Below are 12,836 nucleotides of genomic sequence, written 5' to 3' on the forward strand. Positions count from 1 at the left end.
TCCTCAATGTCAGGACAGAAAGTGCCCATCTCAGAATTTCTGGGAAAGCGAAATGACTTTGTAAATACTGATTTGTGTGTGTGTGTTTTTTTTTGTTTTGTTTTTGTTTTTTTTTTTTGTTTTTGAGACAGGGTCTCACTGTGTGGTCTTGGCTGTTCTGGAACTCGATTTGTAGACCAAGGAGATAGTAGAGAGTCTGGCCAACTCAGGGCAGAAAGTAAACCATGCCTACTGCAGAAGGTTAATCTATACATTGACCTATTTTCTACAGGCTTTTTTTTTTTTTTTCAGATCTTCGTTTAATCTAATAACAAGTTTTGTGATAAGTTTGAAAGACAATTGAAGTAACTTTGTCTCCTTAGTAACATGGTTCACCCTTTCACGTTTTCTACTCCAAATAGTTTAAACACTCATAGACAAACCCTACTAAATTAGTAGCCAAAATGTGTCGTTGCTCCCCCACCACAATTACTCCATAAGGAAAAGCCTTTAAAGCTAAGAACATGCCGGGCGGTGGTGGCGCACGCCTTTAATCCTAGCACTTGGGAGGCAGAGGCAGGAGGATTTCTGAGTTTGAGGCCAGCCTGGTCTGCAGAGTGAGTTCCAGGACATCCAGGGCTACACAGAGAAACTCTGTCTCAAAGGAAAAAAAAAAAAGCTAAGAATATAAGAAATATTAGTGTCCTGTATAATGACTTGGAAAGTGATTTTTAATAAAATCTTCATCATATCTTTTTAATTTTTGATGAAATCAGTAAAGTATTTGAGCTGGGAAAGGTTAAACAAAAGACTAGTTACTTTATAGGCGGAATGCTGAGACAGACACTAGTGTTCTTGCTTGTTGGGGGCACATATATATGTGTGTTCATTCCCTCCACAAATGCACATGGTTAGTGGCACATATGTGTGTTCTTTTCCTCGCTGTGAATGCACATAATCTGTCTTGTTCATTCACCAAGTAGCAATCTGGTGCTAGTGAGTAAGTGAGTACCAGTTACCACAGCAAAATTTTCACATTTGAAATATTCATGCTCCTATCTCATGCTCTGTGCCATGGCCTCTATAAAACTATGGAAGAGAAGAAAATAAGATCATATGTTCCAAAATATGTTCCAAAATATTAGAACTTTAAAACCATACTTGTGGTGTTTTGGTGGTGTGAGGTTTTGGTTTGTTTCTTTGTTTTCTTGAGACAGGGTTTCTCTGTTCTGTAACTCACTTTGTAGACTTGGCTGACTTTGAACTCAAAGAGATCCACCTGCGTCTGCCTCCTGACTGCTGGGATTAAAGTCGCGTGCCACCACAGCTAGCTTAAACTTGCGTTTTTATTGTATTATCACACAATAAAGGAAAGGTTCACATCTCATGACAAAGGGGCATATATCATGTGAACAGTATTTGTGGATGTGGCTGCTTTTTCATTTCTCTGGTGAGCATTTAATATTACTTACTGGGATTGTTTTTTATAAAATGTTGCAAACCCAAAGGACTATTAGAATAGTATTACTGTTCATAGTTCCTAATTTGTGGAAAAGTTTTATTTTAGCAGTTTTTGTGATATTGTAAGGTCTTTAGTGTGGGACTTTTTTTTTAAACTGACAGGTGCATCCCTTGTAAAGGTTCTCGGTTTCCTCCCACCCTTCCACGACCTGCTGTAGCTATATTATCTTTTAAGCTTCCTTACTGTCAGACTTCAACAGAGAAAGGCCAAATGGAGGTATGTAGATGCTTTAATACTCTAAATTTGGTAGTAAATTCCTATTACACAGAAGATTTCAGATCATCACAATGTCAGTGTTGGATATTACTACACTATGATTAAATAAGTAATGCAGTGGGGCCCTTTGATCACAAGCCCATCTCATGTGGTTGCCGTCACAGCTTCCAGGGCTTACTGTAGAGGGCTTATCTGACCCTACACCGACCATAACCTCGTCCTACTCTAGACCTAGACCTGTTGTTTTAAAAGGCATTTGAAACCTTGCAATTAGTTATGCTAGTTTGGAAGCAAATCATCTACAGAACTGGTTCACAAAGTCCTCTGAGGACTAATCATATAGGAAATAAAAATGCTATACACATACACGTAAACACCTTTTTTTAAAGGCTAGAACATAAAGCCAAGCTACTATAGCACATTGACATTGGAAGTGTAAAGTAAGATATAGAAAAGAGGGTTTCAGAAAATATTTCAAAGCTGGTATCTTAAGGTACACTTAACACTTACCCAGTATTAAGGGACTGTTCAGTTTTATGTATTTTTGTCCATTTTCCAGGAACAGTTTTGGCATTCGGTTCTGTTTCACAACTACCTTGATTACTTGGCTAAAAATGGTTATGATTATGAGGAGAGCATTAAAAACCAGGCAGTAAAAGAGCAGCAGGAACTCTTAATGAAAATGCTTGCGGTGAGTAAAATATGTTGAAAAATTAAAGTTTAATTATTTTCTTAGGTTGAGAAAAAAATGTTTCTTTTGAGATAGGTTTTCTGTATGTCTATCTTGGAACTTGCTCTGTAAACCAGGCAGTGTAAACCAGGCTGGCCTTGAACTCAAAGAGATCTATCTGCCTGCCTCTGCATCCCGAGTGAGTAAAGGCATGCGGTACCATGCCCAGCCCTAGGTAGAATTTCTTAAATATATGTAAATAAAGACTAAATTCTACCTTCTAGGTTACATAAATTTTATTTTTTCTCTTAAAAAATAAAATTAAAAATTTTATCACTTTTAATGTTACAGTTAAAATATTTGAAATATTTCCCTATAGCTAAGGCTGTAGGTGGGTGAGGAGTAAGCTTTTCCAGTGTTGTGCCCACCCACTGGGCTCCAGCTGATGCTCCAGGTGACTTTAAGAGTGAGAGCCATTGTTGTGACTCTTGCTCATCTATGTCACAGAGTTTAGGTGTGGGCTGTTGTAGATCTCCAGAGTTGGAGAGTTTTGAGACCGTCCTTAGGCTTTTGGATTTCCCAGCCTTTTGTCATCACCAGTGGCTGGGTTTGCTGCCCTGCCTTCTTCACTACATTTCTCTTTGAAGCAGGATCTCTTGAGGTTCATTGTCCTCCTTTCAAGTTTTTGTTTATTGAAAGGAATGTAATCCTGTGCCCTCTCCTCTGGATGGTACTGTTGACCTTTGAGGGAAGTGGCTGTTAATTCATTCTACCCACTGCAAGAACCACGCTGCCCTCTGAGTCAGCATTCCACCTTGCTTAGAAGTGCTTCTTCTGGATAATGGAGGAGTCTTGGGTGAAGATATAGAGCTTCTTTCTCATAGGTCAGGTGTGTGAATTACAAAATGGTCCTGCACTGTGAGTCATAAGACCCCCTACTGTCCCTCAGAGTGGCAAGAACTTATTTTGAGCTCAAGTTGTCGTGTGTTGGATTGTCAATTCAAACCAAAGAGAAAAGCGAGTATTTTCTAAGATGCATTAAATGAATGTTCCTCCCACCTCCTCCTGTTCTTTTTTAAGATTTGTTTTTACTTTATGAATATTTGTCTGCATGTGCGTAGTGCACCATGTGTGTGCCTGGTGACCACAGAGGCCAGAATATTAGGTATCCTGGAAGTAGAGTTCTGGATAGTGAGGGCTACTGTGTGGGTGCTGGGAATAGAGCCTAGGCCCTCTCCAAGAGCAGCAAATGTTCTTTGAAAGAAGATTGTCACAGGAAACCCTAAGATCAAGTTCTCAGCACAAAGGAGATTTATTTGCCTCACGAGGGACAAGGGACAAGGAATAAGAAACAGAGACAGGAGACAGAGAATGAGGAGGAAAGGAAAAGGAACAAGGGAGAGGAAGAAGGAATATTTGCCCTGGAAGGACAAGCGACTTAGGCAAGTGGCAGTTTATAAAGAGAAAAAGAGAAACCCCTGTTAGGATAATTTGGTTTGTTTTGATTGGGCATGTAAATTAGGTGACAAAGGGGGCTTTTGATTGCTGGAATTAAATACTTTGATAGCTGGACCTTGGTTATCAGCCTCAAGAGGATGAAGTAATTAAGGACTAGATCTTGGTGGCCAGCTTTAGGAATGTAGTCTTATGTTTTAGCAAGGAAGGGGGAAGTGAGAAGGGCAAGGCCTGCCAAAGCCATGTTTGCTGTGCTGGTAGATAGCCCTTCATTCTTAACCACTGAGCCAGCCCTCCTGCCCCAGAACACCCTTCATTTTATATTACAGACATAAAAAGTGCAAGTGTTAATTTAGAAGTTGTATAGCTATTTCTGGTAGTTGAGGATCACAGACAATATACATGAAATTTTAAGCATGTCTATTTTTCCCATCCAAATTCGCTTAGTAGCATTTGTTGTCTAGTTCTGAGCAAAGCAGTAACTAGTTTTTGTCTTAATTCACTTTTTAAAATTCCCTGCTTTATTGTGATGAGTGGCAATTGGAGAAAAAATTAGGAGAATTACATTTGAGTTTTGAATAGCTATCCTACTTCTCATGCACTTTACATCTGAAGTACGTCACATCTCATTGAATCTAAGCTATTATTTGTAAATGCACCTTTATTTTATTCATTTAAGGCATGAAGGAATACTGTTAATCAAGCCAACACAAAATTAATTATAAGATACTTTTCCATTTTGTAGATGTACAGTGTGCATGTTAGAAGCGTTAGGTAGTATACCCGGAAAATTTTCATTTTACTGGTCCTATCAGTCTTTCTCTTCCTTTTCTTTTTTAAAGTTTGACTTAACATGATTTGATTTTGATTCTCCCCTGATTAGCTGTCTTGTAAACTGGAACGAGAATTCCGTTGTGTGGAACTTGCTGATCTAATGACTCAAAATGCTGTTCACTTAGCCATTAAATATGCTTCTCGCTCTCGGAAATTAATATTGGCTCAAAAACTTAGTGAACTTGCTGCAGAAAAGGCAGCTGAATTGGCAGAAACCCAGACAGAAGAAGAGAAAGAAGAGGATTTCAGAGAAAAACTGAATTCTGGGTAAAAGAACATCAATTATTTGAATTTTCCTTACTGTCTTTAACATGAAGTTGGTCTTTGCGTTTGTTTCTTATGGTATAATACTATGTATGACCCATCAGTTACAGTCATACCACTACAGAATGGAGTCAGCCACGGGTCAGAAGTCAAGTTGAAGAAGATGCCGAGGACAGAGAAGACACTGTGTCAGAGGAAAAGCCAAAGCCACAGAACTATGGTGAGACATGTTTGTTTGTTTATTTACTTAATGTATATGAGTACACTGGCTGTCATCAGACACACCAGAAAGGGCATCAGATCCCATTACAGATGCTTGTGAGCCACCATGTGGTTGCTGGGAATTGAACTCAGGACCTCTGGAAGAGCTGTCAGTACTCTTAACCACTAAGCCATCTCTCCAGCTCTAAGACATGTTTTCAAAACAGTGAAAGATACGGAGGCTCCGTAGATGGTGGTGCTTGCCGTGCAGTGCTGGCAACCTGGGCTCCCCCTACAGACCACACCAAAAGGTAGAGAGCTGACTCCATCTACAAAGTTGTCTTCTGACCACTATATACACAAAGTGCCAACCCCCGACAACAGTAATTAAATAAATACATAAGTAAATAAAAGCTATCATTAGTATTGCCTTTTCCATTTTGGTCATCTAAGAGAAATTAAGTTCCCTTTATTTTTTTCAAGGTGTCTTTGCTGTCTAGATGTTGAATATTAAGGATAACTTCATTGTCCTCACTTACATTGTTTTATTTATTTTAATTATAGGGCAGAATTTATTCCAAAGTGCAAATTCCCCTGAGACACCAGCTCTTAAATCAGGTAAGAAATATATGTAAACTTGGAGCTTATATAGCAGTGGCCATAACCCAATCAGAAGATAGGTACCTGCTGGCATTCTTATGGAGTGCTGACAGCAGAGACTAGAAGATGAGTCAGCCCACAAGGGAGTAGTGGCTGGGAGCAGAAGCAGAGGAAGCAGTATGTGTGGAGACTTCAGAAGAATATAGGACACAAAGAGAGCAGTTCTATAGGGTCTTGGAGGGATATACAAGAGATTTTCCAGACTGTTGAGAATCGCAGTCTTCATTCTAAGATCCCTGGGAGGCTGCTGTAGGTTCTAAGCAGTTCCAACACCATTGCACGTGATACTGAGGGGGAATGGACATAATAAGACTACCAAAGCAGTACAAGTGAGACTGAAAAGCTTGGCTTGGGCTAGATAGTGACAGTAGAAAGAAAACATAGAGTGGGTGTTTCTAAGGCGGAAGATGATTCAGAATGAAGAACAGTATAGTATCAGAAACACTGGAGAAAAGCAGATTCATAGGGGAAGCTGATGAGTTACCATTAGCTAAGTAGGTTACATAGTTAGGTATTTGCTTCTGAACCTCATAAAATCAATGTTAAACCATTGGCATAAGTAGAGCAGTTTATACCATGGTAAGCACTCATTACAGTTTGTAAAGTAAGAAGGAACAGGAGCCCTAGCTGAGGGGATTTTCAGCATTTAAGCATCAAGTACAAGAGAAGAAGAAGCACTGGAAAAGATCACTGGTCCAGAGAGAAAGGGCTAAGTCTGGGATGTAGTGTCTGAAAAGTCAAAGGAGGAGAAAATATTGAAGAAACCACTATATAGAAAGCCATTGAGAGGTCTCAAATGAAGGGGCAGAAAGCAGCCATCACGTTTGGTTACATAGAAATGGGTTGGGGACTTCAGCTGTTGTGTAGAAGGGTTAGACCTCATACCATAATGTGGAGAAATGCATGGGAAGGAAGAAAGGGATGTCAGTGGCTTCTGTAAAGTTTGGTAGGGTTGTGAGGAAAGATGGTAGTTGGAAGTGCAAAGAGCTTGCTTTGTTTCTGTTTTTAAATTGAGAGACAGGTGAATGAAGAAGGGTAAAGTCAGACAGTGGGGAGAGAGGCATTAGTGGGTGTTGCCTTGACTGGGTGGGCATGGGTGTCCACATTGTGGACATTTCTAACCTTAGCTCCACTGTTTCATGGTCAAGGGGAGAAGGGGTCTACACACTGGTATGTTTCACAGCAGCAAGTTGAGACAGTTCCCATTTCATATTATTCCGGCTTGGAGGAAGGAAAGAGATCATCTGTATTTGTTTTAAAGTTACATGGTACTGGGTGTGGAAGGACACATCTTTAATATTAGCAGTAGAGAGGCAGAGGCAGGAAAATCTCTGTAAGTTTGAGGCCAGCCTGGTTTACATAGCAGTTCCAGGCCAGTCACATGTACATAGTGAGACCCTGTCTCAAAAAAAAAAAAAAAAAATGTCGCTGGGCAGTGGTGGCGCACGCCTTTAATCCCAGCACTTGGGAGGCAGAGGCAGGCGGATTTCTGAGTTTGAGGCCAACCTGGTCTACAGAGTGAGTTCCAGGATAGCCAGGGCTATACAGAGAAACCCTGTCTCAAAACAAAACAAAAAAGTACCTTTGTTTTCATATAATACAGATTAAAATATTCTATTTAGTATTGTGAAAGTCAGAAGTTGTCTTGATTTTAAAAAGCAAAACCACTATTGAGTTTTCTTCTTGTAATAGGTGCCGTTTTCTCTAGCAGCCAGGGACGGGTAAACCCCTTCAAGGTAACCAGTGATATTTTCTGTTTGAAATTATCCATACAAAGCTGTTCCAGATGACCAAATGACCTCCTTAGACTCTGGGGGATTAAAAACAGGTCATTGTGAAGACAGAGGGGAAGCTGTAGCTGTTCCCGTCTGTGTCCTACTCAGTTCTGAGTAGCCAGTGCTGAGGACTTGAGGGGTTCTCCCTGTCTGTCCTTGGGATCTGGTATTTGAGAGAACTTGTTTCAGTCTCAATTTGGGTTGTATTCCATTAATTCATTTCCAAAAGGGATACCACAGTGGAGTTGTTTTCTTCATGTATAATATTCTCTTTTCTCTTTAGGTACTAGTCAATTCCAAAGAGCCAGCCGTATCAGCAAATTCAACACGCTCAGCTAATATTTTAGACAATATGAACAAATCGTCCAGAAAGTCCACTTCTTTTAATCGAGTAGCAAATAATGAAAAATCTCCAGTTATAAAGCCTCTCATTCCCAAGCCAAGGTCTAAGCAGGTACTGCTTTGGCGAGCCTCGTACACTCTGTTCTGGGATAGATGAAGTGCCTGGGTTATCACTGGTTATGTAGCAAGGGAGTGCATTCTATCTTGGTATAGCCCAGAACCCCCCTTTTAAATATGTATAGATTTGTTCCCCAGACTCACACATCTGTTTGTTTTCATAGGCAACTGCAGCATCCTATTTCCAGAAAAGAACATCACAGGCTGATAAGACTGAGGAAGTAAAAGAAAATTCTAAAAGTTCATCGTCTGAAACTCCAACTGTGTGCCTTCAAAACTCTGAAAACCAAAGGTGAGCATGTAGAGAAGCTTGGTGTTTGAGATGGCAGTGTTCCAGCCATGAGTGCTGACTTGCCTTTAATCCCAGCACTCAGAAGGCAGAAGCAGGTGGCTGTCTTTGAGTTTAAGGCCAGCATGGTCTACAAAGCAAGTTCTAGGACAGCCAGAGGTATGTAGTGAGATTCTCTTCAAAACTAATTAAAAATAAAATTTTAGTTGTAAATACCTTTGTCATTCATTCAGGCTAGTATTTAGGATCTTTTCAGCTTCTGAATGGTAGGAGGCAGGTGGAGTAAACAGGGATTCTGGTGTCAGGCTGCTTAGCTGTTCAGTCTCATGCTACTCTTATTTCCCGTCTAAACTAAGTTATTTCATCTCTCTGAACCCCAGTTGCCTGATTTATCAGTTGAGATGCTAATTATTTCCAAATCATAGGGTTTTACTATGAGGTAATATACGTAAAGCATTTAGGATGCATGGCAGCAAGTGCTCAGAAACTTGGATATTTTCATTAAGCCTTCTGATGACCTAAACATAGTTTGTGCAGAAGGTAGAATAGAATTGAGTCAATTTTACAAGTGTGTGTTGTCTGTGCTTTCCCAAATAATGGTGCAGGAAGAACCTTGGTCAGCAGTGAGTGGGTGAGGTGATGGGAAGGGGCAGAGAGAAGTCAGCCAGGTTTCACATAGCTGCTTACTAAATGGCAAGAGCCTTTGAATGACAGCCAGAGGGATTTTGTTAGGCCAGAGGGCTCAGAGAGGTTGGAGATCTTGAACCTGTGAACACACAAGAGCTGAAAATGCAGAGTTCGTATTTCTACACTGTGGGTATAAGGGTGAGTGATCCTTTTCCAGCTCACTGAGCCTGCAATCTCCAGGCAGTTGAAAGTAATATGGATATTATTAGCTAGTATAGTTGTGTCTCCCTTACTTTGTATAAGTATTGAAAATGTGGTTATTAGTATGGTGGCTAGCTACTAATGTGAAATGTCATGTGACACTTTAAATAATGTATTCAGCGTAAATTTTTTCATGTTATTATTATTTTAGACCAAAGACCGGCTTCCAGCTGTGGCTGGAAGAAAATAGAAGTAATATTTTGTCCGACAACCCTGACATTTCAGATGAAGCAGACATAATAAAAGAGGGGATGATACGATTTAGAGTATTGTCTGCTGAAGAAAGGAAGGTAAGGATTGTTATGCTGAGACAAGATCTTGGTGGGCTTCCCAGGTTTAAAAAGTTCTTATAGAAATGCCCTTTTCTTTGGAAAATTGAATGCATCAAAAAAGTCTTGGTGAAGAGGAAATTAGATGTGGGTGAGTTTTGACAAAGTAGACAAAGTTTGACAAAGTATGGTTGTTACTGAGTACCTATGGATGGTTTTAGAAATCAGCTGTGTGTAACTGTGTGTCCTTAGGGAACTGATAAAATATGCCTTAGTTATGAACTTAAAGCAAAAAAAGGATTCATAAGGAAAAATTAATTTGACTTATATTTTAAACTACTACTATCAAGTTCATGAAAGTAGAAAAAAAATAATGCTGTCTACTTACATGGGAATAATTCCTTTGGTTGGAAAACTTTGGTACTTTGTTTCAGGCTTTCATACAAATATTAGGATGTGGAGCTTGCTAACCTCTGTCATGTTTGCGGAGAAAGGGAAAGGAATGTGGGTAGTGTGCTAGTTAAACCTCAGACTTCATTTCCTCGCTGTACAATGTAGGCACCTCCCAGGGTAGTCACTGGCTTTAGTGGATTGGGTTTTATGAGTAATGGGTATTGTGTGATCCAAAAACTAGAAACTAGGCTAACCACTTCCAGCCTCATTTAGAGTCTTTTTATTTTTGTGTTTCTGTATAAATAGACATGAATGAATTTATTATAAAAGAGGAACTTAACGAAACTTGTGATTGTGTGGGTTTTGTTTTTTAATTTGGGCGAGTTTTGTATTTCTGTGTATAGAATGTAGGGCTTTGTGAATGCTAGGCAAGCACTCTTCCATTCTGTTCCCATCCCATCATTATGGCTTTGGGGATTGTTCTGTTTTGTGATGAGGCCTTGCTCTGTAGCCCTGATTGGCTTAGAACTCACTATGTAAAGAAGGCTGGCCTCAAACGTTGGGCAGTCCTCCTGCCTCTGCCTGCCCCCTATGTACTAAGGTTACAGTGTTGAGCCTAGTTGTTGATTGTGTTTTGTTTTAATTAAAAAAAAAAAAACAACTAGCCGGGCAGTGGTAGCGCATGCCTTTAATCCCAGCACTTGGGAGGCAGAGGCAGGCGGATTTCTGAGTTTGAGAGTTCGAGGCTAGCCTGGTCTACAGAGTGAGTTCCAGGACAGCCAGGACTACACAGAGAAACCTTGTCTCTCAAAACCAAAAAAACAACAACAACTGTCCGTGCATGTGTATTGACTACATGTATATATGTGCACCATGTGTGTCCTTGGTGTGCAAGGAAAATACACTCTTCTTCTTTGGTTTACCCCTCAACCCCCCAAGTATATATGATTGTTGTTTTGAGACAGGATCTAACTAATTAAGTAGCTGACTGCCCTTGAACTCTTGATAGTTCTGTCTCGGCCTCCCAAGTGTGAAAAATTACCAGTGTTCCTCACCATACCCACACGGCTGTTACCTTAGTGAGTTTGACTTACAGCCTGGTGATTAGAGACACTGAGCCTTTCCATGTCCCCGTGGACCATTTGTGTATATCTTGAGAATAGCTTTCAAATTTATTTTGTATTTTTAACCTGATTGTTTGGGGATTTGCTATTGAGTTTTCAAAGTTGCTTAAATGTTATGGAGATCCATCTCTTCTTCAGATGGTTACTTTGCAACTATTTCCAAAGAATATGAAATCTAAATTTGTTAACAATTAGTACCTTTAATAAAGTTAAAATTTCAAGCGCTAATTACTGTTCTGTATACAAGAGCATTACCCATGAAAGTAAGTAGACAGTTTTCATTCTTTTCTTCTTCATGCATAAAAATCTCTTTACCTCTCATCCCACTGTTTTTCAAAGGCATGGACTAACAAGGCCAAGGGAGAAACTGCCAGCAATGGGGCTGAAGCAAAGAAGCGAAAACGTGAGACCTGTGAGACAGAGAACCAGGAGGAAGCAGTGAAGGATAATCTGGATCTGTCCAAAAAGCAAAAAGCGTTAAATCTTTCTACTAATCAGAAATTGTCAGCTTTTGCATTTAAGCAGGAGTAAAGGAAGGAAGTGTCAGGAAATAATGAAACTTGGCTTCAGCTTCTGATGGATCCTGGACTTCTTTTAATCTTAAAGGAATTAAGATTAAAAGTGTGTTTAGAGACAGCTTTGTTTTCATAAGGCAGTGTAGGGGCAAGGTGTGCAGCTCAGTGGTGGAGTGCTTGCCTGGCACGCACAGGCCCTGGGTTCCATCCTTTTTGCCACAAAAACCAAACCAAAACAAAAAAGGGATTTTCCTTTGTCAGGAACACCACATGTAAAAGCTGTCTGTGGGGATTACTCTGCCGTCCATGAACAAAAGTGTCATGATGGCAGTTACTACCAGGGACACCATATCCCCTGGGAAGCCATTATTTTTAAAAATCACTAAAAGCCTCAATCTTAAGACCTCTACACATTATAGTACCTTCTAGGGCATTTCTGCCTTTGTTTAGGTTTTGTATTAGAAATGCCATGGTCATCAGTTTCCCAAGTGAGATATCATAGACTACTCTCTTGTCAACTTGACCTCAGGCCTGTGGTTTTTAATATGGGCCCTAAAGTGTTAATAATCCTGTAAATGAGATATGTTATTTTAGGTGTTTGGGGACATTTTTGTGTATTACTTTTTGTATGTTTGTATAGACTGGGTCTTTTGAATAAATAAAACTTTCTCATTTGCATATTTGTCTTGCTATGGTTTTAACACCATATTTCCATGCTCTTCACATCACTTGTGAGGTGGAGAAAGGCTGCAGGCCTTACTTTGAGATTGTGACTGTGTGGACATCCGTGCTGATGGGTGATGCCCTTCTTATCAGCAGCAGCAGTGTTGCTGAGTGAGCCTTGGAAGGCCTGATAAGACAGTTAGAGGAAAGGGATGTGTCTAACTGCAATTTTACAAAGCCAGTTTGTTTTGTGCATTTTGCCTATTCGGTGTGTGTGTGTGTGTGTGTGTGTGTGTGTGTGTGTGTGTGTGTGTATGTGTATGTGTGTGTGCAGGTTCATATGCCATAGCATGCATATGAAGGTCAGAGGACAAGCTTAGGTATCAGTCCTTGCCTGTCCTTTGTTGTCTGCAACTGGCTCGTTAGCTTCTGGAGCTTCTCCTATCTCTGCCTTCCATCTCACTGTAGGAGCCCTGGGATTGCAGATGTGAGCTATGAGCTCAGTGTTATAGGGTTGCAGGGACTCAGATTCAGGTCCTTAGGCTTGTATAGTGAGTGCTATACCTACTGAGCCATCTCCTCAGCCCCACATTTTGTCTGTTCTACGCAGAGATTAATACAAACAAAAACACATAGCAAAGATGTGGGTACAAATAGTGG

At 40.2% G+C, this 12,836-nt stretch overlaps 1 protein-coding gene across 1 annotated transcript in view; it reads left to right on the forward strand.

Moving 5' to 3' along the window:
- The window catches only part of Wdhd1 (WD repeat and HMG-box DNA binding protein 1), a 35,396-nt gene extending 23,205 nt beyond the window's left edge, over positions 1-12,191 (forward strand). Inside the window, exons 16-25 of the mRNA XM_028758542.1 lie at positions 1,603-1,717; positions 2,277-2,408; positions 4,726-4,943; positions 5,045-5,160; positions 5,706-5,759; positions 7,494-7,537; positions 7,860-8,030; positions 8,200-8,327; positions 9,364-9,502; positions 11,338-12,191. Coding sequence (XP_028614375.1) covers positions 1,603-1,717; positions 2,277-2,408; positions 4,726-4,943; positions 5,045-5,160; positions 5,706-5,759; positions 7,494-7,537; positions 7,860-8,030; positions 8,200-8,327; positions 9,364-9,502; positions 11,338-11,529 — 1,309 coding nt within the window. The 3' untranslated portion in view covers positions 11,530-12,191. The remainder of the gene's footprint in view (positions 1-1,602; positions 1,718-2,276; positions 2,409-4,725; positions 4,944-5,044; positions 5,161-5,705; positions 5,760-7,493; positions 7,538-7,859; positions 8,031-8,199; positions 8,328-9,363; positions 9,503-11,337) is intronic.
- The last annotated feature ends 645 nt before the right edge of the window (positions 12,192-12,836 follow it).

This window comes from Grammomys surdaster, unplaced genomic scaffold, assembly GCF_004785775.1.
Source record: "Grammomys surdaster isolate TR1022 unplaced genomic scaffold, NIH_TR_1.0 126198, whole genome shotgun sequence".
Taxonomy (NCBI): domain Eukaryota; kingdom Metazoa; phylum Chordata; class Mammalia; order Rodentia; family Muridae; genus Grammomys; species Grammomys surdaster.